This window comes from Limanda limanda, chromosome 6 (genome assembly GCF_963576545.1).
Source record: "Limanda limanda chromosome 6, fLimLim1.1, whole genome shotgun sequence".
In the NCBI taxonomy this organism is placed as follows: Eukaryota; Metazoa; Chordata; class Actinopteri; order Pleuronectiformes; family Pleuronectidae; genus Limanda; species Limanda limanda.
In genome coordinates, this window is record NC_083641.1 from 3,452,373 (window position 1) to 3,475,000 (window position 22,628).

Genomic DNA, 22,628 nt, shown 5'->3' on the forward strand with positions numbered 1-22,628 from the left:
TCTGCTCCCATCTCTCTCTCTCTCTCCTCCTCACTCCACCTCTCTCTCTCTCTCTCTCTCCCTCATCATGGATTTCTTGCAGATCTTATTAGTGTGTGATGTGGACCAGGTCTCCCACTTTGGATTTATGAACCCTCAGACTTCTCTCCTTTAATCTCTCCCTCTCTCCTCCTCCACTCGCCTTCCTGCATCTGTCCATCCATCATTCCCAGGGTTGGCTTGGGCGGAAGAGTATTAATCCCTCCATCCCATCTCTCACTGCTCTGGACAGATGAGGGGATGGAGGAGGGACTGGGGAAAGGGGGAGGAAGAAGGGGGGTAGAGGGTAGACTACCGAAGATTACTTTCCATAATATTTCTGTAGCATTGTGGGTAAAAATGGAGAGGTATTGCTGGTAATGTATGCAGATTTACTCGATGTCTGCTCATTGCTTGGATCCCTTCAACAGGTGTCAGGATGAAGACAAGATTCAGCATAGGTGAGTGTGTGTGGAGCGGAGGTGAACTTGTGATGATGAACAACTCAGTGTGACAGTGTGTGAATGAAAGTCAGTCGTTCACATGATTATGTGGGTCTATGCAAAAACGTCCTCGTGCAAAGTCCGCATTTCTGCAAAGGCCAACAGGAACTGCGTCTTATTACCTGTTGATTCTTGAAAAGCACACACACTCTCACGCACCCACACACACGCACACTAACCCACACACACTTTGTTCAACCCAATCCAATAAGCTCTGGGAAATCAATTGGACAGAGCAGGACATTTAATGAGTCCAGTCCTCACAGGCCAAATTCTCTCTAAAAAAACAACAACCAAGAAACAAATTTGGTTAAAGAAAATAAACCTTTGACCAGCAGTCAAGGTAAAGCCGACAAACCCCACCCCACCCGCCCCCTTCCTCCATCCCAACCCCTGCAGTGACAGGTAGATTAAGGGGTGTGATAGATGCCCCTCTCTGTATCTCCCTCTCTCCATCTCCCCTCTTTTCCCTCCCCTCCATCCATCATGGCGGCTGGTGTAATTGTGGCTGCGTGGGGCTGGCAGAGGGAGCCTCCATCCATCTCCTAACAACAAACAGTCACCAGGACGGATGGCGCTGCACTCCCCAGTTAATCTCCATCTATACGGGGAGGGGGGGGCAGGGCATGCAGAGAAGGGGAAGGGGAAGAGGAAAATAACAGAATGGAGAAAGCTAGTGTTGGCTTATACCGTAAACAAAAAGAGATGGAGAGGGAAAGGCAGATGGAAGGAGAGAGGGAAAGATGGTGGAGGTGAGAGCCAATGCCCAGATGGGTAGAAGCAGTGAGGATGAGAGGAAGAGGAATGACCCAGGTGGTGGGAGAACAAGCCAAACTGGAGGCAAAGTTTGCAAACAGGCTGCAGGAGCAGGTCGATAGAGGTGGATTTGTTCGGCAAGTGTACCAGAAGAAAACAGGAGAGATGGGGGAAGGGAGGGGGATAGAATTTATGTCCGTGCAGCCAGACGACCCAGAAACTGGAGAGGCACAGGCTCATAAAAATGCACTCTGCACCCCACCCACCCCACCCCGCCGACTACACCTCACTCATACCCCCTCCGTTTCTTTTCCTCATCCTCTCTTTCACCCTTTACCTCCCTCCGTCCCTTCACTCCCTCGCTCTCGTGCAGGCGGTAAAGGGTCACAGCTCTCTGATGTTTTCGGGCGCTAGTGTGCGGTTGCCAGAGGTCACCGCAGCCATATTCTCTTAATGGCGGAGTCACTGGAGTCAACAAGGCTGGGTGGCCTTCTGGCCTAACCTCCATCTCTCTCTCTCTCTCTCTCTCTCTCTCTCTCTCTCTCTCTCTTTTTCTGGTAAACTAAAGTAAACTGGCCATTTGTGGCAAGGTGGAGGCCGCACCGGTTTCTTTATGTTGTTGTTTTTCACCTTGCAGATGATAGATTACCATTTGAATAGTGTCAACAGCTGGAAATGTCATATTGCTGTTTGCAGCAACTGCATCACAAACTGTGGGCACAAACTATTTGCAGGAGTTTGTACTTTAGTCAGCACGCCCAGCTCGTTTTCGTAAAGTCATACAGAAGAATGCAAAGCTGAAACACACACGCAATCCTGCCGGTAAACCACACACACATTCAACACATTTCCACTCTTCACTTGTTGTTTCCTGCTTGCTAGCCTTTGGGCATCGCCTGCATTGAGCAGAACGCCCTGACACTGACCCTCAGGCATGCGTACATGCAAACACACAAAGGACAAGGACACTCACAAACATACATACACTCCTGTGTTGGCTGTACGGGTGCACACACTCCACGGGCCTTGGTGGTTGCAGAGGAGGCAGCACTTAAGCCCGGACAGGCTGTGACAAATAACTGCAGCAGCCTTGACATGCAGAACCCACCTGACTCTGTGGTGCAGACTGTTTTATACAGGAGAGCTGCAACCGGGAGAAAATCACTAAAACGTTCAATTTATATTCAGAATATGTTTTAATCAAGCACCACATTTCTGCGTTCAACATCACAGAAGGTTGATAAAACGAGAGAGCTGTGGTAACCTACTTAAAATGTATAACACAAGGTTTTAGATCACTAGTTATGCTACCAGTAATCTATTCTCCATGTATAGGGTGTTTACATATACAGACAGTTATCAAAAGGAAATGTTTTGACTCTGGAACAAATTAAGTATTATGTGCTTTACTCCCACATCCACGTTTTTTTTCTTTTCCTGTGACCCCATTAAAACTTGGTATGTAGAAAAGAGCGGCTGACACATCTGACAAATGTGGAAAAACACATAACTGGTTCCAAAGCATTGTTTTACTAAATGAGGAAATAATTCATGTTTCGCGTTCATATGGAATGTGCACAAACAATTTGTCCAAAAAAGGAAAGAAATTAACTTTGTTTGAAATTTCACAGACAATGAAATGTGCAGTAGGGCTATATTAACCTACGTTGACATAACCTATGTTCAATTAGACTGACCTTTTTTGAGCACTTATACAAAAACCAATTACTGAGATCCAGATAGACGTGTGATTAGGGATTGGAGCAGGGTTGTGCTGAATGTAGTGCTGTCAACACAAATCACAGATGTAGAGCGTCGTGAAACTCCATTGTATTTAACTATGTTTTACTGCTGGGCCTCTCAGACCCCAAGATGGTATAATGCATAATTTAAGCACTGGACTACAGAAACATGACATGAATTCTGAAAAGTCAATGAATAGGAGAAGTCATGAAGTATGATGCAGATAATACGAAGTTTCAATTTGAGTTTTAAGCAACTTAAGAGGGTCTTAAATTATCCAGGACTCTTAGGTTTGACAAAAACAACACAACAATTATTAAAAACTGTTGAACTGGATATAATTGAGAATCATCATTTTTATCACATTTTAACTTTTTTTATTGAATTTCACTTTCCTGTTTGCTAGGCATAGGATATAGATAGGACCTGCTATTTTAGGGCATCTGCTTCTCTGGGAACAGCCGATGCAATTGAGTTAGCTTTCAGCATAAACTTACCAACATATGTTGTGTTAAAACATGTTGCACTGAACTGTGCTGAGAGTAGGTGTTGCCCCACAGACACACAAGTGATAAAGAAGGAGAGATCCTCTGGTGTTTGTGATGTAAATGAGTGTAATCTACACGTTTAGATAACACTCTGCTAGATAAATGTTACACAAGCTGGAGACGTATGGTTCACTGCAAGCAGCGAGCTGGAGAGTCCTCAGGTGAGATCAGCTCAACAAGTCACTCATTACACCTCCTATTAGAAGCTGCTGGGTGACTTGTAAACTAAAGGGTCTCCCCACAAAGAGATGAGAAAAGAAACTGGATCCCTGCGAACATGAATTCGTCAGATGGCTGCACACTTAAAATGTTAATCCCTTTTTTCATTCAACCTGTTAACAAAGTGAAAACAAGCCGTTTCCAGCCCATTGACACCGCTGCACGGCTGTGTTACCCGGGTCAGTGTGGGGGGGGGGGTCGGAGCTCTGATCACTCCTGCAGGGAACCAGCACCCTGCGGAGTTGAAAGAGCCGTGCGGCCGCGGCGGTGGTTGCTGGGGGCCCGGCCGCACGGTCCCATCCCAGCCCCCCCCCCAGGCCGATTGAAGTGCAGCCGCCTGTTGGCCCCTCGCAGCGGGGCCGCGGGAAGAGGAGCGTCCCGAATAATTATTATGTTACTCAGGTGACATTTACAACACAACGCGGCCAGTTTAGATATTCCACCTACATGTGAAAAGCTTGTTTTCTCTCTCCGGTTTAAACGAAAAAAAACTTTCTCACGATGATGGTTTTTGTTTTTCTCACTTCTGCCAATCAACAAGCAGCCAGAGGGGCCACGAGGGGCCTCCAGGGGCCATTTGGGCGTCAAAAGCCGGAGCCCCAATACATGTCCCCACAAAGACAATAAAACACTTTGAGAGTGATTATCAGCCAGTAGAGTTTATGTCATCCAGCACACTTCAATCTTATTTATGGTCTAGCAAGAGGGAAACACTTAATTATTTATTTATAATATGTTTACCTTAACTAAAATGAACACTGCTGCAGCGAAAAGAATACTTTTGAATTGTTTTATTTTCTTTTAATTGTCCCACATGCTCAGTGGCTCAAATGTTCTAAATCGGAGCCATAGAGCAAGGTGCACGTTTCTCCCATTGGTACTTAAGCTTAATCTACAGTCTCCTGAAGTTACTTTATTTTCATTTCCAGCGTTACTTGCTCACATGCTAGAGATAACTGAGGAGATGTAGATGGTGTTGTGCGGGTGGAATGTTTGTGGCTGCAGGAGTCAGCGCTCTCCAATCGATCCCAAGATGTCTCATGTACTGTGGAATTATCTGCCGACTCAATAACTCTGAAAATGAAATCATCAAGGTGTAATTAAATATTAAGCTAAGCACTACATGCCAATCCCAGCTTTGGAGGCATTGGTATAGTGGGCTATTCTAATCTATGTTGTGTTGTATTTTATCTGCACCTTGAGTGTCAATAATAAAACCATCATCATCATCTATGAGGCATTGGTTCTACATTTACCCCATATACACTATATATTTTCTTTTTCACATATATTGAACTTCATAGCTTTATTTTCTCTTATTAGATTTAATGCTGTATTGTTTTACTCTATTGCATATTGTGTTACTGTAATCATGGAGCAAGCTGGCACACGAATATCCTTTGGGATTTATGAAATCTATCTTATCTTATCTTGCAAAGCCACACGTCATTAAACATATTTTGAAAAGGGTTTCTTGTTCTCGCACAAACCTTAAAGAAAGTAGAAAATAAACATATGCAACAAATTTAAAACGCATTTAATGTCAGTTAATTGTTAGTGTCTCTTATTGAATATATTTTGAATGTGCTGCATTTATAATCATGTGATTGAGATGTTAGAGCCAAATATAGGTAATAATGAGAAGTTTTGGTCTTTGACAACATATTGTGATCACTTTCATGTGATTGGAGATTCTTGTTGTTGAACATGTTCCATCTCATAGATGGACAGGGAGTTATCACGGCTCTTCCCTGCAGTTATCCCGGGATGATAATAGCGCAGCTGCAGCGAGGATGGGGGAGATAAAGAAGGAAGGATGGGTGCCTGGTGATGAGAGGAGTGGTATCAGCGACCGAGGGGGTCTTCTTTTTCTTCTTCTACCACTTCTCCTTCTTCTTCGCCGTTTGTTTGTGATGTGGAGGAGGAGGAGGAGTAAAGGAGGAGAAGGAGGAGGAGAAGAGAGGGAGGGGAGCCAAGAGACCCCGTCGCGTTTTGACCCTCGCAAACCTACACACCACCACCACAACCACCACCATCATCACCACCATCACTCCTCCTCCTCTTCGCCCTCTCTCCTCTGACTCCAAAAAACACCATCGCTCGTTCGCAGTGATCTCGGCCGACCGTCTGCGTGTGGACAGCGAGCACAAGGGGCCAAAAAGGACACGACTGGACGCCTCCTCCGCCTGAACCTCCGCACGCACACCGAGCATCCCCAGCTCTGCCAGCCGGAGCGAGGGGCTCACCAGGCGGACGCGAGGCGCTGCAGGGACCGCCGGCTGCTCGCTGCACTCCTCCGCGGGAGAGGAGGGGTCTTTCCTGGACTATACCCCGGAACAGCTCCCGGACTAGACGAATATTTACGTCTCGGTGGGACATCTTTTTTTTCTAAAGCATTAACTGGAGCGCTCAACCTCACCGGGAAATCGCGTTTACAATAGCACCAAATAGGCTGCGAGCTTTATTAGAAGCGTTTATTGGCTCCTAGCGTATTGTAATATCACCATCAGACTGGGGGGGTGTCAGGGTGTCCATAAAATCTGCAGTCCCGTCATTATGTGGTAATATAAAACGCGATGGGCTCCGGGTAAACAGGAGGAACAGGTCCTGAGTGTTTTCTGTGCACAGCCCGTGTGTGTGTGTGTGTGTGTGTTTATTATTAAACCTTGCAGATCGCCTGTGCTTCGTGTTAATCAGGTCCACAACTTCATAATTTGCTCGTGCACATAATAAACACACTTTTCTCTGCAGGACTCCGGGGACCAGAGGAGGAGGCAGCAGAGCCCGACCGGACTAGCCGAGCAGAGCATCATCCTCTCCGGGTGGAGGACTGGCTGTCGAGTCGCATGGAGAAGAGGGTACGTCTGCTGGGTGTTGATATTATTTTGATTTTTTCCAATTTCTAATGAGAATGGTTTAGTAGACATATTTTTCCATGTTACCAAGGAGAAGAGGTAATTAGGAAAGCCGTCATAATGGGAGCATATGGCTGGGAATCCTCTTTGCACTGCACACAGTCAGTCCCTGGTTTAGCAGGCACACACACACACACACACACACACACACACACACACACACACACACACACACACACACACACACACACACACACACACACACACACACACACACAGACACACACACACACACACACACACATACACACACACACTAACATACACACATACTCTAACACACGCACACAAAACAGAAGGCCCGGAAACAGACTGGTGGACTGTGCTGGCATGGGCTGCATGTTTAGGGGAAAAACAACAGAAAAGCATGCCAGCAGAAAGCATCAGAGCCACAGAGAAAGCCCTATTTAAACTAACATAAAAGCTATTCACAAATGTTCTTCATACACCAGCGAGTGCTTGTTTCAAATTACATTCACGATGCTGCAAAGGAACAACTTGCAGTGCTTGTGCCTAATTGCACTTCAATGGAGGTTATATGCAGAACTTGCAATCTAGATGTCAGCATTCTCTGCAAACACGCCACAGGGAGCTGTTGATTTGGATCTAATATTTCTCCCTCTCCTCGGAATAATGTGGACTTATTGTTGTGTAGTGTCAGTGAGGCGTTATAATGGCACATGAGGGTTAGTGAGTAGTCATTAAGAGGCAGAGCAGAGGAGAGGCAGCTCTTCAACTCGGTAAATAGGTCAGTTTTTTTGCTACAGTGATTCAGAGGCATGGTGGTGGTGGTGGTGGAGGTGGAGAGACAGGGCAGAGGCTGCAGGCTGCAGGCGGACTGAGACCTGAGTGCAACAGAGAGCAATTAGAGATGTCCAACGTGTGGACAGAAAATCACTGCTGTATGAAAACAGACACACAAATACACACACACACACACACACACACACACACACACAGTTCTCCAAAAACCAAATGGGAGAATTAATAACATGAATTCTGGATGTACTGTGTAATCACTGCATGCATCCAAAGATGCATGTTATCTCCTCATGATTCCATTCAACTTACAGTAAAACTCTACTCTTGTTTTCTATTGCTAGCACATTGTATAACTAATTGCAACCATTCTCTCTTGCAAAATGTAAATACAATCCAATAAAGTCTGGTCTAGTGTGCTTGTTGAACACACTCAGGATTTTGCCTACAGTTTAAAAAAGTTGTTATGTGTCCTGCAGCTCCAACATAAATCTGCAACAGGCTCAGTTTTTATTTCCTTCTTTTAGTTTTTTATGTCTTTTAAAACGCAGAATCTGCATGACAATTGTTAAACCTTAGAAAACGTTAACAAATCCACGTCACCTGTTAAAAGCTCGATAATTCTCATACACACGTTGCGTCTCTTTAATCAGAATATCTTGTTCTTTTAAACGCAGGAAAACTATGAAACTTGCGGCGAATCCATCAAAGCGCGTGATGGAAATAATCCTCAGACAAATTCCCCTACTCACCGAATTGACGCACCGAGAAAACAAAGGATTTAATTGTTTTCGCTTGTTTGGTGCATACATATTTTTAAATGTAGTAAAAGAAAACATCTCTTTTGACTTTAAACATTGGAATATTGTTATGTCGATGTTTACAAAGTTTAAACAATTCGTGAATTGTGAATGCAGATTTGTTAGTTCTGAAAAGTCCGTAATAATACACAACGCTGTGGAACTTACCCCGTCTTCCTGTGGTATTATTTATTTGACGTTTTATTCAATGATTCAGTCAGATATAAATCCAGTTCTACAAAGCGGAGTTACGCTATTACTGTACTGTGGCTCATGCGAAGTTATTTTGGCCCCGTGAGCAGAAGTGAGGAAAACACGTCTGTTGAAATAAAATAAAAAAATACCGCGCATGAAGATGTTGTGCTGCATCTGAAGCCTGTTCACCACCTCCGTGACTTTTTTGGGGGGAAGAAATTAAGTGAAAATTCGCGGAATTTCTCATCTCGACTTGTGCGCTTTGATCTGCTTGACGCACAGAAACACGATAGGGGGCCGTGCGTAGAGGGAGACGCGCAATCCGATAGCGGTGATTGTGTTAATAGCCAGCCTCCATAAAAACTAGAAGGTGTCCCGGGCCCGGGCCTCGGAGCAGGTGCTTTCTGTGATCCCGGTGGCCACATGGGACTCTGGCATAAACAATAATTTGATAAGCCATTTAGGACAGCGGTTCCCAAAGCGGAGTCCATGAGACCTCCAGGGTTCCTGCAGAGGGGTCTCCAAGAGGGCACTGTGTGGGAAGGCATGAAGAGGAGTTTAATCTCTCATATTGGATTATAGAGGTCAAAATGAAGAGAATATTTGGGAATGACAATTTGTATTATTGTGTCACTCTAAGAATTCCAGAAATAACCTCAAAATTATTTTTAAACTGGGCACTTTTGGATTATGAACAATAGTGTTAATTTGCTATATGCAGTCCTGATGAGTAAACAAGTGGAACTAATAAACAGGATTGTTTAAATCTGAAAGAGCAAATGTAATCGAATCACCCTCCTGCAGTGACACAACTGTGGAGTAAATCACAACCTGGGGGGCAACAGTGTCCACAAAAATATATATAGGCTATAAGCAGATCATAACTTTTATGGCACAGTTAAAATAACACAGGAGTGAAAGGTGTCTGCGGCCGCGCCACCTAGCAGGTGCCGTCTGTCTGTGATCCCGGCGACCTGCTGAGGGACGGAGGCGGAGGGACTCTCCTTCTAATCCAGCAGACAGAGAAACACAGAGGATCTGCTGACCTGAGCAAAGTCTCCTCAGAGACAGGAGCTGCAGCAGGGCACAAATTAGCTCCATAACACAGAGAGAGAGGGGTGTGTGCGTGTGATACATGTATATTAATGATGCTCTGTGTGTAAGTGCTGCTGTTGTATCTGTGCGTGTCTGTGAGTGTGCCATGTGTCTGATCCACCCTGTGTAATAGTGTGTGTGTGTGTGAGCAGGCTCTCACAGCAGGTTGCGAGGGACGTCTCAGCACGGCTCCTGTCTAGTCTGAGTTTAGGATGGGAGGAGACAATATTAGCAGCTACAGACTCATCGTCTTTCTCCAAGGATCTCATCTCTCTCTCTGTGTCTCTCTCTCTCTCTCTGTCTCTCTCTCCCTCTCGTCTTTTCTCATCTCCTTCTCCCTTTGAGCAGCAGAAATGGACCAACAGAAGCTGCTGTTTGGTTCTTCACTGCTTTATGCATTCTTCAGGTTATCCGAGCACTTTAGGAGTTACATCAGGGTTTTGTTATCCAGCGGTAGAATGTACAGCAACAACACACAGAAGACACTGAGACACACACCAGTGGATTTTACTGAACACAAACCTGCAGTATTTGTCCATGCGCGCACACAAACACTCTGTGATCAGAATATTGTAACCACAGTATATTATTGGAAATATATTAGACTGAATGCTTGCAGTAAAAAGGATGTTTATGCTCTCTGTATCTTTATTTTGTTGAGATTGGTATTTAGTGGCTTCTACTGATTAATTATGAATAATTAATCATTACTGGAATGTTTGAAGTGATGAATTACTGTTTCCCATTACAAACGCATCAGCATGCACACACTTAAAAGCTGACATAATTAGTCCATTAATCTGTTCTGGATCAACACAAAACTAATATGCATTTGTTAAATAAAAACAGGTCAGCTTATCTTTTCTGTCAGTCTTTTATGATAGTGAAATGAGCCCCTTTGGGTCCTGGACTGTTAGTCATACAAAACCAGCAAATTTAATATGCCAATTTGCGCTGTTGTGTCATTGTGATTTTTTTATTTGATCATATATTTTCAGATAAATGATTTACTGATAAATCAGGAAAATAATATCATTGGTTCTTATACACAGCTCTGTGCAGACCATAATTCTAAGCAGTTAAGACTCACATCAGATGTGGTCACTGAGGGTTGGTCCAGTAAGCCGCTCCTCTGAATCCCCCCCGACAGCTCAGCCACGTAATAAAATCACTACAGTTTGATGTCAGACAGGCGCAGATGTCGAACGTGTCTCATGTTTTCTGTCCTTCTATCTAATTGTGTTTCAGTATGAAGAGCTGGTGCACTACTCAGGGTCGGAGGCCATGTCAGTGGGGGGGTACGGCGAGGACGTCAGGACGCTGCCTCCCCCACAGTACGGAGCCCCCATCCCTGACTCGCTAAAACACCACAAAGACCTGATCTATGGGTGAGCATGTGTGTGTGTGTGTGTGTGTGTGTGTGTGTGTGTGTGTGTGCGTGTGTGTGTGTGTGAAACATTAGATGTGCACCAATGTTGCCTGTTCATCTCAAAATCACACTTTAAACTACACATGCACTTTCAGCAGATTCACATACGGTATAAATCTTTGTACACTGTATATGAAAACATGTAAAGGGTTTACAGCTGCCGTTTTTAATAATGTATTGAGTTTCACCTTCTATAAATGTAGCATGTGTTCACTGTGTCAACTGTGACTGTGTTTATGTACATTATAGAATGTTAACTGTTTACACTCTGTGTGTGTGTGTTTCTGTGTGCGTGTGCAGACACCCACTGTTTCCACTGCTGGCCTTAGTGTTTGAGAAGTGCGAGCTGGCCACCTGCTCCCCTCGAGACCCCGCCTCCTTCTCCGCCACCTCCCACCTCACGGGCATGACCAACCACAGCGACGTCTGCTCCTCGGATTCCTTCAACGATGACATCGCTGCCTTCGCTAAGCAGGCGAGTGGCAGCTTCGAGAGCCAATCAGATGCCCACGAAAGTCTGTTTTCAGATTTGTAACATCTGTTTGAATTTTGCGTTGCAGATTCGTTCAGAGAAACCCATATTTTCGTCCAATCCTGAGCTGGACAACTTGGTATGATGGAGATGTCACGCTAAAATAATAACACATTTTCACACTTGCATGGTGGTTTATGTATTGATCATCTTTATTTTCAACACAGATGATCCAGGCCATACAGGTTCTTCGCTTTCACCTACTGGAGCTGGAGAAGGTTGGTGGAAGAGCAGCATGAGTTTATTTTACCTCTTTGTGGTCATTCTTATATTTCAACTGACTTTGTATTAGTATATGTTGACTTGCCTTTCGGAAAGAAGCATCCAGGACTTACAGCACTACAATGCTGTCTTTCCTGTAATTTAACAAACTCAACACATTTATTCAAGTATCGCAAAACCACTTTGGTTGAGGGAAATCTTTTTCTTTTAGTGCCCTTTAATTTAGTAAAAAAAAAGAATATTATGAATATAGGTTCACAAATTCTCTCCTTGTTGCCAACATGCACAATAATACACACATAAACAAGTGAATATTGTTTAAGACATTCACAGCACTACTATGACTTATTCATATAATTATTAGAAAGTGGTGTTAATTGTTCGCATTGATGAATGTAAACCTGTGTTCTAAGGTGCACGACCTGTGTGACAACTTCTGCCATCGCTACATCACCTGTCTGAAGGGCAAAATGCCCACGGACCTGGTCATGGACGATCGGGAGGGGGGTTCCAAGTCCGACATGGAGGACTTCACTGGATCCTGCACCAGTCTGTCAGAGCAGGTGAGACACTGGGGGTCAATACAGAACTCCACCGCTCACCTGTACTGCTGCATCCACTGGATGACTGAATAATGACCCAGTGTTTCCTGTCCTGTCGTTCTTGCTCCTTTTCCACCTGCTGGGAATTCTCCAACTCTCCATTAATCCAATCTCTCTCTCTCTCTTTCTCTTTCGCTCCCTCTCTCCCTACAGAATGCATCATGGCTCCGGGAGCCAGATGAATGTGCCTCTACTCCTCTGGGAACACCAGGAACCTGTGGCCTGCCCTCACACAGCACAGCAGACAACTGTAGCGACCCAGGTACATACACACAAACTGGAAATACTGTGTGTGAGAGATAACACTGCATAGTACAGATGCAGGCCGGGAAACAGAGGTGTGCATATACTCAACTGTCCCATCTGCAGCAACAGTCACACACAGCCTGTAACAAAATAAATATATATTAGGATTATTGTTATTATTATTATTATTATTATTATTATTATTAATAATAATATTATATCATTTATTATTTATCATTTGGACCCCAACACGCATACACAGTTGCTAACGTCCGGTGTTTACCTGGTGTCCCTACAGGCGATGGTCTGGATGGAGGAGTGGGCTCCCCCAGCACAGGAGAGGAGGATGAGTCTGACAGAGACCGGAGGAACAACAAGAAGAGAGGGATCTTCCCCAAAGTGGCCACAAACATCATGAGAGCCTGGCTCTTCCAGCACCTGTCGGTGAGAAAGCTTTGACTCTGGACAATACTCTGCTGAGCGTTAACGAAAAAAGGAAAGCTTTTGTGTAGCTGTGGATGAGGGAAGGATTATATAAAGTGAGGATTCAGTGTGAGACCAAACGTCAGTGACAAGAATAGACAGAGAGGTGGAGCGAGTGTTATAATGAAGGTCAATTAAATGAAATGAAAAATCTGGGGATTAAGTGATTATGTGAATATGCTCGCTATTGAATAATCGTGGAAGTGATAGAAATGGAGAGAGTAATTGTTGATGAGGTGGTTAGATTGGTAATTAGCTATTAAATGAGGCAGGTCAAATGTTGCTTTACTCCATTTATTACTGTGCGTGTGTGTGTCTGTGTGTGTGTGTCTCTGTGCGTGTGTGATAGAGAAAGATACTTAGAGAGCATGAGGTTTTGCTCTGAGGTTGAAAATGGCCGTGTAGATTTGAATTCAAAAGGAAGTATGTGTTCAAACAGAGTTCATATACATTAATTAAAACATTTCTAGATTTCAGCGTCAAGATGAATCTCATGTTGATCCACATGAATTTGGTTACGTCTCTGCAAGACAGTGACAAACATTCTACCCTAAAACCCTGTGTGTGTTTGATTTCCTTAACCCCTGCTCTGTGTGTCCTCACCCAGCACCCATACCCATCTGAGGAGCAGAAGAAGCAGCTGTCACTGGACACGGGACTGACCATCCTACAGGTCAACAACTGGTCAGTGCACACAAAATCAATACACTAATTCTGACCTTACAGCTTATCAATCATGAGTTAAACTGACTCGTTTAAATTGAAAGTGTCGAGTTTCAATTTGACAACATGGCCGTTACCAGGTCAATAGCATATTGGCGTTATAGTCTGATGCATAAATGACCAGTATCTGCATTTTACAGCTCACCATGATCACACATTTTGCTTAGTAACTCTTGAAAATGAAAAGTGGCACTTTCAAGACTTTTACCGAAGACTGTAATTGACTTTATTGGAGAGAAGGTTGTAACAGAGGAATAAATGTCCCTCACAGCACTTTTCCTGAAACTGCATAGCAGTAAAATCTACTTACTCCATGTTCATAAAAGAGAATAGCAAATCAATATCAAAAATCAGATGATTTACAGCTCCCAAAGTCCCCGTTCACTCCTCAGGTATATATCGTCATGTGCATAGAGTATAAACACACACAGAGAGCATCTCCATACTGCTGATCAATTAGATATTTTATTATTTTCAGTTTTCTGTACTTCAGTTTTAAATAGACAAACACACTTTTAAATAAAAAATATATATGTGTGATACATGCTAAAAAGTGTATTTTGTAATCTGTTAACTAACATGTTTTTATTTGTTTGTATGCACACACACACAAACACACACACACACACACACATACTCACAATGACCCAATCAATGCAGATCAATCAATTATCACAGGGCCGATCAATACCTGCTCTGCCCTAACGTTGATTTACGCTGCCCTCTGAAAGGGTTAAGGGTTGTAAAATAGAAAAGGTTAATAGTCTGCCGGTCAGCCTTTTTCTCCATTAACGGGTGGCCTCCCTCTCTCTCTCTCCCTCTCTGAACACTCTTTCTTTATGTCTCTCTCCCCTGCAAAGGTTCATCAACGCCAGGAGGAGAATAGTTCAGCCGATGATTGACCAGACAAATCGCTCAGGTCAGTGTTGCCCTAATACATTTACTCGTTCTCTGCGTGTGTGTAATGCAGAGTGTGCGTCTGTTGTGTATTTGTGTCTGATAGAGTGTGTGTTGTCTCACAGGTCAGGGTGGTCCCTACAGCCCAGAGGGAGCGGCCCTCGGGGGCTACGGGCTTGACGGACAGGGCCACCTGGGTCTTCGAGCAGCAGGTATGTTTTTCTGTAGGAAAAAAAAGTTTTGCGCTATTGGCAATTGTTTTATCAAAATTCTGCCAAAAACACACTGACCGACATGATCCTTCATAACCCCAGACACAATTGGTGTAGTTTATTTTGGCTCAATCCCCCATGTATTGTCCTGCTGGACCAAATACTCACTAAATAACCACATGTGTATTATTTTGCTGCTGGAAATAGTCCCAAACAAATGCACTTTTTCTGTTATAAAACAATTGTTATAAACTTGGGCACAGCTGTTTCTGGAAATTCTTCAAAAGCATCTTTTGAAAATTGAAGTTGATGTTTTAACTATTCAGTGGGTTTGAGTGCTACAAAAAGGCAGGACAACTCCAAACTCTTTTCAAAGGATTTGTTGACAGTAAGAATGTTGTCAGCAAAACGCTGAGTATCTGCTGAGTAACTTGCAAAAATTTGCCTTTTCATTAAACGTCTAAGTAAAGAGTGACTCACCATCTATTTAGCAATGTGACGTGTCTCTTGTACACACTTGAACACACCCTACCACAACTCCACTCTCTTTCTACGCCCAGATTTGACGATCATTTCATTAATTAATTTGCAACCATGTTAACCAACTCATGTTAGCAATTCAAATGGTGGCCACTTATTTTTACTGTATAATGTATTTTTAATTTATTTAAGCAGTACAGCAAACATTTGATAAATGGTTTAAAGCATTTACAACTGTTTTTAACATTTTTAAAATTGTATTTTATTTATTATTTATTTAGCATCATTCCCTATCTGCTTATACAGCAAACTCTACTTACAACAACTACATTAATGTGTGTTATAAACCTTGTATTAATTAAATTCATAACCATCATGACTCCTAAATTGAGGGAAATTGTTAAACATCTCGTCAAGTTTGATTGATTGGTGCTGCCGTTAAGAAAAGGGACGTTTCAGGTCTGAACATTCAGCCCAGTGTCAAAGTCTTGTAGCTTTAAATAAAACCTGAAACATGCTGAACAGAATGATTTCAACACAACAAAAAAATGTTTTAACAAAGGCAGAGGCCTGTGTTTTATGCAACGAGGGTTTCAAAGAAAAGTGCAGGAAATATGATACATTTTTTAAGTAATCATCAGAAACACAAAATGCAGATTTTCACCTCAAAGTTGAATAATATAGTGTTTTCAGTTAGTTTCCAGTGGAAAATAAGAGTAATCATTACTTTAAAAAAAATTTCAATATTTTTTTTATTTCTTTAATAAATAAATACAATTGAACAATGAATAAAGTATAAATAACAAAGTAATTCAAAGTAAAATCACAGAGAAATAAGGATGATATCTTTTTCCAAAAGCAGATTATCATAAATGCTGTAATTTATCAGCAGATTTCTCCACATTAATGGAGCCGTATCTTTTAACCTTCTACACAGTAAAAACCTGTTCCTCTGTTGTTGCCTCACCAGGTCTCCAGGGGATGTCGTCTCTGCATGGGGACTACTCCAGCGCTCTCTTGTCCCAGCAAGGCTACCCTCCCCACCCAGGACCCTCCCTCCACCCTTACCCAGGCCCACACCCCCACCCCGCCATGCTGCTCCACCCGCCGCCACACGCACACCCTGGAGAGCCACTCCTCGTGCAGGGACTGGACATACACGCACACTAGCTGTAGGGGGAGTCGGGGGTGTGCGTGTGAAGGAAAATTACTGTATGAATGAGTGTGTGAGTGAGTGTGTTTGGCTAGATATGCAAGTGAGTGTGTGTGTGTGTGTGTGTGTGTGTGTGTGTGTGTGTGTGTGTGTGTGTGACTGTGAATGTGCAATGACGTACACAGTACACTATTTAAAGAAAAAAAGACACATTGCTCCGAAAGTTTACATTCCCCACTGAAAGACACTGACCTCAATGTAGCTGTTCCACTTGCTAACACACACACACACACACACACACACACACACACACACACACACACACACACACACACACACACACACACACACACACACACACACACACACACACAAACACAAACACACACACACACACATACACACACAAACACACATCGTCTGGACCCACAGGTTTAAGCCATACCTCTTTCAGAGTAGAAGTGCTTCCTCCTCTCCAAATGTTGCCACTGTGTCCTGTGGGTTAGACACACGCTTTAAACTACACTTCCCATCAGCTCCATCATGCCTGCTGAAACCACAGGAAGATGCTCGACTGGATCAGAGACACAGATGATTATTGATCCTCAGACTTTTGTACAAGACCACATTGACGTTACTGGATGGGACTTGATCCTGTGAACACGCCTTTTTCACAACCCCCTGTCTTCCTGTGCACGCTGACTGTCAAAGATACACCCAGACCTTCACACACACTTTATTTAAAGCTGATTTGAGTTGTTTTTTTTCTTATTCTATTTTTCTATTTATGTGTGCCACTCCAGGCGGATGTAGCCTCACATGAGCTTGTTGAAATGTTAGTGCTCTTCCTCAGCATGAAGCTAAACACTATGAATGACTTCCAGTCTGCCTCGCTCTCGTACCACTGAGCTCCTTAAAATGCCAACAGGGGTCCGATACCATAGGATCTTTCCTACATGCGCAAATACACAACATATACACAACATATACACACACAGCAAGACACGCTACACTGAAAGCCATTTCTACACACAGACATACAAACACACACAAACTTCTGTAAGCATTTCTAGTACACGTTTGTTCGCAGCGTTGTGTGAGGGGAGCTGCGGCCAAAGGACTCTTCAAACATTGAGCTCCCTCTCCGCACTGCTCGGAACGCTGAAACATTTCTGAATGATGATGGGAAAATATGGTTAAAGTATTAAAATGATTTTTTTCTAAGACATGTCGTGGTCTTCTGTTTGTGTGTATGTGTTTGTGTGTGTGTGGTTCTACATCTGGCCAGTAACAACACCCACAAATATCAAAAAGAAAGTGAAACTGCAGGTCGGTCAGTACATTTTATACACCAAACAAAAACATTAGTTGGCTGGTTAATTTGTCAGCTTCTTAGTTTAGTTTTTATTTTTTCATGCAAATACCAGTATATACCTGGATGATATTAAATACCAAGACACCAGAATACTGCAGTGCTAAAATCTAAAAAATACATTTTACTAAAAAAACACAATCTTTAAATCATCATAAAACGAGCAGATATAAACTATATTTTAATTTATTTCAACCACTTTACAAAGAATGTATTTCCGGCTCATTGTAAAGTTTCAACTACAGTCATGTTTAATTCAGCGCCAAACCTTTCCTCACAAAAATCCTTTCTTTTGGTTACACACAAAAGCTCTCCATTATGCCTGTTTTCATGAAAAAACATCTTTGGTATTTAGATTTGCACCAAACATCACATTTTCCTATGATGAACGTAACACTGTAACCTGTTTGTCAAAAATAATAATGTTAATACGGATATTTCTGAAGTGAGCTGCTGCCCTGTCAGATTCCACAGTCTCCTAAAAAACTGAATTACCCTACATTTCTGGAGACGGAGTTTCCCATCCCCGCTGATGACAAAAACACATGTAAGCTCATGCACTCCCAGTTTTTACACTGTACTCTTATTTAATGTATAGTTGGGATGCAGCCGATGTGAATGAAAATTAAGTCATTAAAGTGCATGACATTATTTTAAAAAACGATTTGTAGTTTTATGCCAAACAATACAACATTTCCTTTTTTATTCAGAACGACAGCGGCCTCGTCTACAACCCTACGTATAGAATGTAATGTGTTTCCATCCACCATTCTCTATCCTAGCATTAGTCAGGTCATTCCAACAACACAGACATTGATGAAACTGATATGGTACAAAGATACACAACTGAGGCCCTCTCCTCTCACGACTTCCTAAACACGACCAAAGTCGAAATCAGGCAGCACAAATGTTTTAAAACAGAGCAAATTAAATGCTTGTGTGTTCTTGATTTGCAATAATCCAAACCACTCTGGAATATTTTGACTCCTTGATGATGCTTTAATTCTTATTAAAAATAAGCCACCTTCACTGTCAAGAGATCTTTTCTTGAGAAATAGTGTAATCTCCCCCCCTTTTCCAGTCATAAGTCACGTCACTCTGTTCCCTCCCCTGACGATCAGTTCAGCTCTGACAGAGGCCTAAGGCTGCAGCCACAGTAATCTGTCACACAGGCCTGAATATCACAGAGAGGGAAGAAGTCAGATGTGTCTTAATGTTTTATAGCTCAGACCAGAGCGCCTGGTGGCCTCAGTAGATATTTTCCTGTCCTCACATTTCACTTTTCTACTTGCTTATCACCTGAATTAAGGGTGACGTGTCAACAAGGACAAAAAGTCTAAACTTTATCAACCTCTGTGTTAACTTTTCCCCTCACAGTAACACATTCCATTCATAACCTTCACCTCTCTTCTCCTCTACCTCCCTTTATCCAACAAACCACAGCACATAATTTTGCCATCCTACACCCAGCATCCCGAACACACAACAAACACTAAATACCCCCACCCACCCTGCCCCTCATTCAGCCTAAGGCAGGAGGGGTGGGTGTGGGTCAGGGGCCAGAGTTCAGACAGGGGTCAACAGGAAATGGCTGTTGTCCCTGGCACCAGGGCCCTGACCTCAGTACCCCTCTGCTTTTCATTTCTCTTTGTCCCCTCTTACACTGACTTCTCGGACATGAGATTCAGGACGAGCCCCTCATTTCTGCTTTCTCCTCCTCGCAGGATGTTTGTCTGGAATATCACTGTCATGAAAAACAGTGCAGGAACTTTAGTTTCATACTTAACTGTTTTGAACATCAGTGCAACCTTTTGAAGTTCTGACAGTGACCTCTGCTTTACCATAAAGCCCTTTTTGAGACAACATGGGTAGATTTTGCTTTCAGCTTTTCGAAACATACTTTACATAATGAATGGCAAGCAAGTCAAGCAGTGCTCAAACCTGTTAAATCTAAAAACAAAAGCCATTAGTTAAATGATACGTAGGTGGAGGCAATATCTCGCTATTGCTATTATTATATCACCATTACTATTATTATTATATATACTGTTGCTGCCATTATTACCATATACTGCTTTTATATTGGTATAATTACTATCATATATAAATATATATTATGTTATATTATATACTATATACTGTACTATTATTATATACTGTCTAACAATACCATTACCATCATATCATCAGTACTTTTACCATCATCTTGCCAATGCACCTTATCTACCTATTTTATTGTATTCTAACAATACCATTACCATCATATCATCAGTACTATTACCATCATCTTGCCACTGCACCTTATCTACCTATTTTATTGTATTTTATCTTGTGCTTCTGTTTTTTTATTCTTTCTACCTCAATATTTTTAATTTTATTCTATTGTATTGTATTGTATTTTATTGTATTCAAATATACCGGCTGCTATGACAACTTAATTTCCCTTCGGGAATGAATAAAGTACTCTATCTATCTATCTATCTATCTATCTATCTATCTATCTATCTATCTATCTATCTATCTATCTATCTATCTATCTATCTATCTATCTATCTATCTATCTATCTATCTATCTATCTATCTATCTATCTATCTATCTATCTATCTATCTATCTATCTATCTATCTATCTATCTATCTATCTATCTATCTATCTATCTATCTATCTATCTATCTATCTATCTATCTATCTATCTATCTATCTATCTATCTATCTATCTCACCTTACATCTGTGTAGAATTTAGTGACACCTAGTGGTGAAGGTGCATATTGCAGCTAAACACCTCTCACCTCAACCTTCCCTTGCAAACATGAAAGAGAACCTGTGGAAGCCTTCAGTTGTCATAAAAACTCAAAAGGTGTTTGTCCATTTTCGATGACTGTAAAAACATGGCATCTCCGTAGAGAGGACCCGCTCCCAATGTAAATATAAACGTCAAAATTTTTTACAGTTGGATGATTACACACTAGTGAAAACATCACTAGGATTGTTTTATATCCTATTTCTGCCAATAGATCCCTTTGACCTAAATCGTACACACTGGACCTTTAAAAGATCTAATATTGCTTGTTTTTCTATAATTCTTGTATTTACTCCCTCTTGTGGAGGCAAGGGGTTATTGTCTCGAGAAGCCAGCTTGACTTCCAGCTGCTCCATCTATCGTTTTGTCATATTTCTCGTATTTTCTAGTATCTTATTAGTTTAATTTAGCGTCTGGTTTTCATCTTTCGGCAGATCCAGGCTAAGCTAACCAGCTGCCAGCTATGGCTTCATATTAAAAGGTGACCCTCTCGATTCAAGCATCAGAATAATCAACTTCAGGTAACATTTAAATGCCATAGAGCCAGTACCTGCTCTGGGCTACAGTAGAAACATGCAGGTAGATGTAGATACAAAGGGCTTATTCGAAGGTAATAACAACATAATGAATCTTGGTTTCAGTTGATTCAGTGATTCAATGAAAACAAAATGAAGAAAATTATATTTAAGGCCAATAGTTCTCCATAAATCATCCAAGCGGTACCTTTCAAATGTACACATTTGAGAGAGTGGTATCAACCTTCTCATCTAATTCTCAGTATTAAAGTGAATAAGTGCATTTCCTTACATGATGAACAACATTAATTCTCAGTGTTGGTACTCTCTCTTCCTTCAGCTCCACAATGTGTTGACTGAGCTTCATTTATAATGTATGAATTTCAAATTTTATTTTTCTCTCCAGCTGTTAGAAAGCAAAGCTCCTAACATGTATAATCCCGTAGCATCACAGGCAGGAATCTTGGCAGAAACCTCCACAGCACATTGCACACTTCATTCATATGTCAGTGTTGAAACCTCACTCACACAACATAACTCATGGTCAGAGGCTCAGCTTGTGATTGGCTGCCCTGTCTCTCACCGACACAGACTCCATTAGACGTTGGGAACTACTCTGCATACGATCCAACAAATGGAGAGGAGAACACTCTCACTGTGTGTGTACTGAAAGGAATATAAAGCGTATAGCACACAGAGGAGTGTGGGGTACTGCAGATTGTTATTTGACCTCGGACCTTCACAAACCAGAGGAATAAGTTTCATTACTGTATTAGATATAAGTCCAATTAAGACGTTTTCTTATACTGACAAAAACAATTTCACATGAGTTGCATTGCAGGGCTGGTACAGCGTCGGCCCTTGTGTGCAGGATGTTTCATATGCTTTGAGTGTATATTGCTACATTCCTTATAATGTTTCCATCATTTCAAAACTCCCACTGCTTTGAATTTCACCATTTGGGCCATTGAAGCAAAATGGATGCACGTGTGTAACGTGAACGCCTGTGTGTTTCGGGTCAGGAAGATGTGTGTGCATAAATATGTACAATTCAATTTTAACATAATGTGTGTGTGTGTGTGTGTGTGTGTGTGTGTGTGTGTGTGTGTGTGTGTGTGTGTGTGTGTGTGTGTGTGTGTGTGTGTGTGTGTGTGTGTGTGTGTGTGTGTTCTGTGTGTGTGTGTGTGTGTGTGTTTGTGTGTGTGTGTGGGAGTGGGAGTTACTCTGGTGGTCATTAATCATTCAATTACACACCTGTCAGAGTTCAGACAAGTGGGAGAGAGGGAGGGGAAGGGTGGGATGTGGTAAAAGAGAGAGAGGGGGGTGCTGGTAATGGAGGAATGCAGCAGGGGAGAAAGAGGAAGAGCAGGGAGGAACTGAATGACGAAGAGAGGGAATGAAAAAGCACCA

The 22,628-nt window shown here is 42.3% G+C and overlaps 1 protein-coding gene across 1 annotated transcript; it reads left to right on the forward strand.

Moving 5' to 3' along the window:
• The first annotated feature begins 6,633 nt into the window (after positions 1-6,633).
• meis3 (myeloid ecotropic viral integration site 3) lies at positions 6,634-16,547 on the forward strand. The gene is made up of 12 exons (XM_061073518.1): positions 6,634-6,645; positions 10,800-10,939; positions 11,281-11,455; positions 11,541-11,591; positions 11,680-11,730; positions 12,148-12,297; positions 12,490-12,598; positions 12,881-13,026; positions 13,673-13,749; positions 14,649-14,707; positions 14,811-14,897; positions 16,348-16,547. Exons 1-12 carry the CDS (start codon positions 6,634-6,636, stop codon positions 16,545-16,547), a joined length of 1,257 nt encoding a protein of 418 aa, XP_060929501.1.
• The last annotated feature ends 6,081 nt before the right edge of the window (positions 16,548-22,628 follow it).

Bases quoted from the DNA above. Each gene is read 5' to 3' on its own strand.
- meis3 (XM_061073518.1), top strand. The intron at 11,456-11,540 runs GCGAGTGGCAGC...TTTGCGTTGCAG, and splicing joins TCGCTGCCTTCGCTAAGCAG to ATTCGTTCAGAGAAACCCAT. The intron at 14,898-16,347 runs GTATGTTTTTCT...TTGCCTCACCAG, and splicing joins CCTGGGTCTTCGAGCAGCAG to GTCTCCAGGGGATGTCGTCT.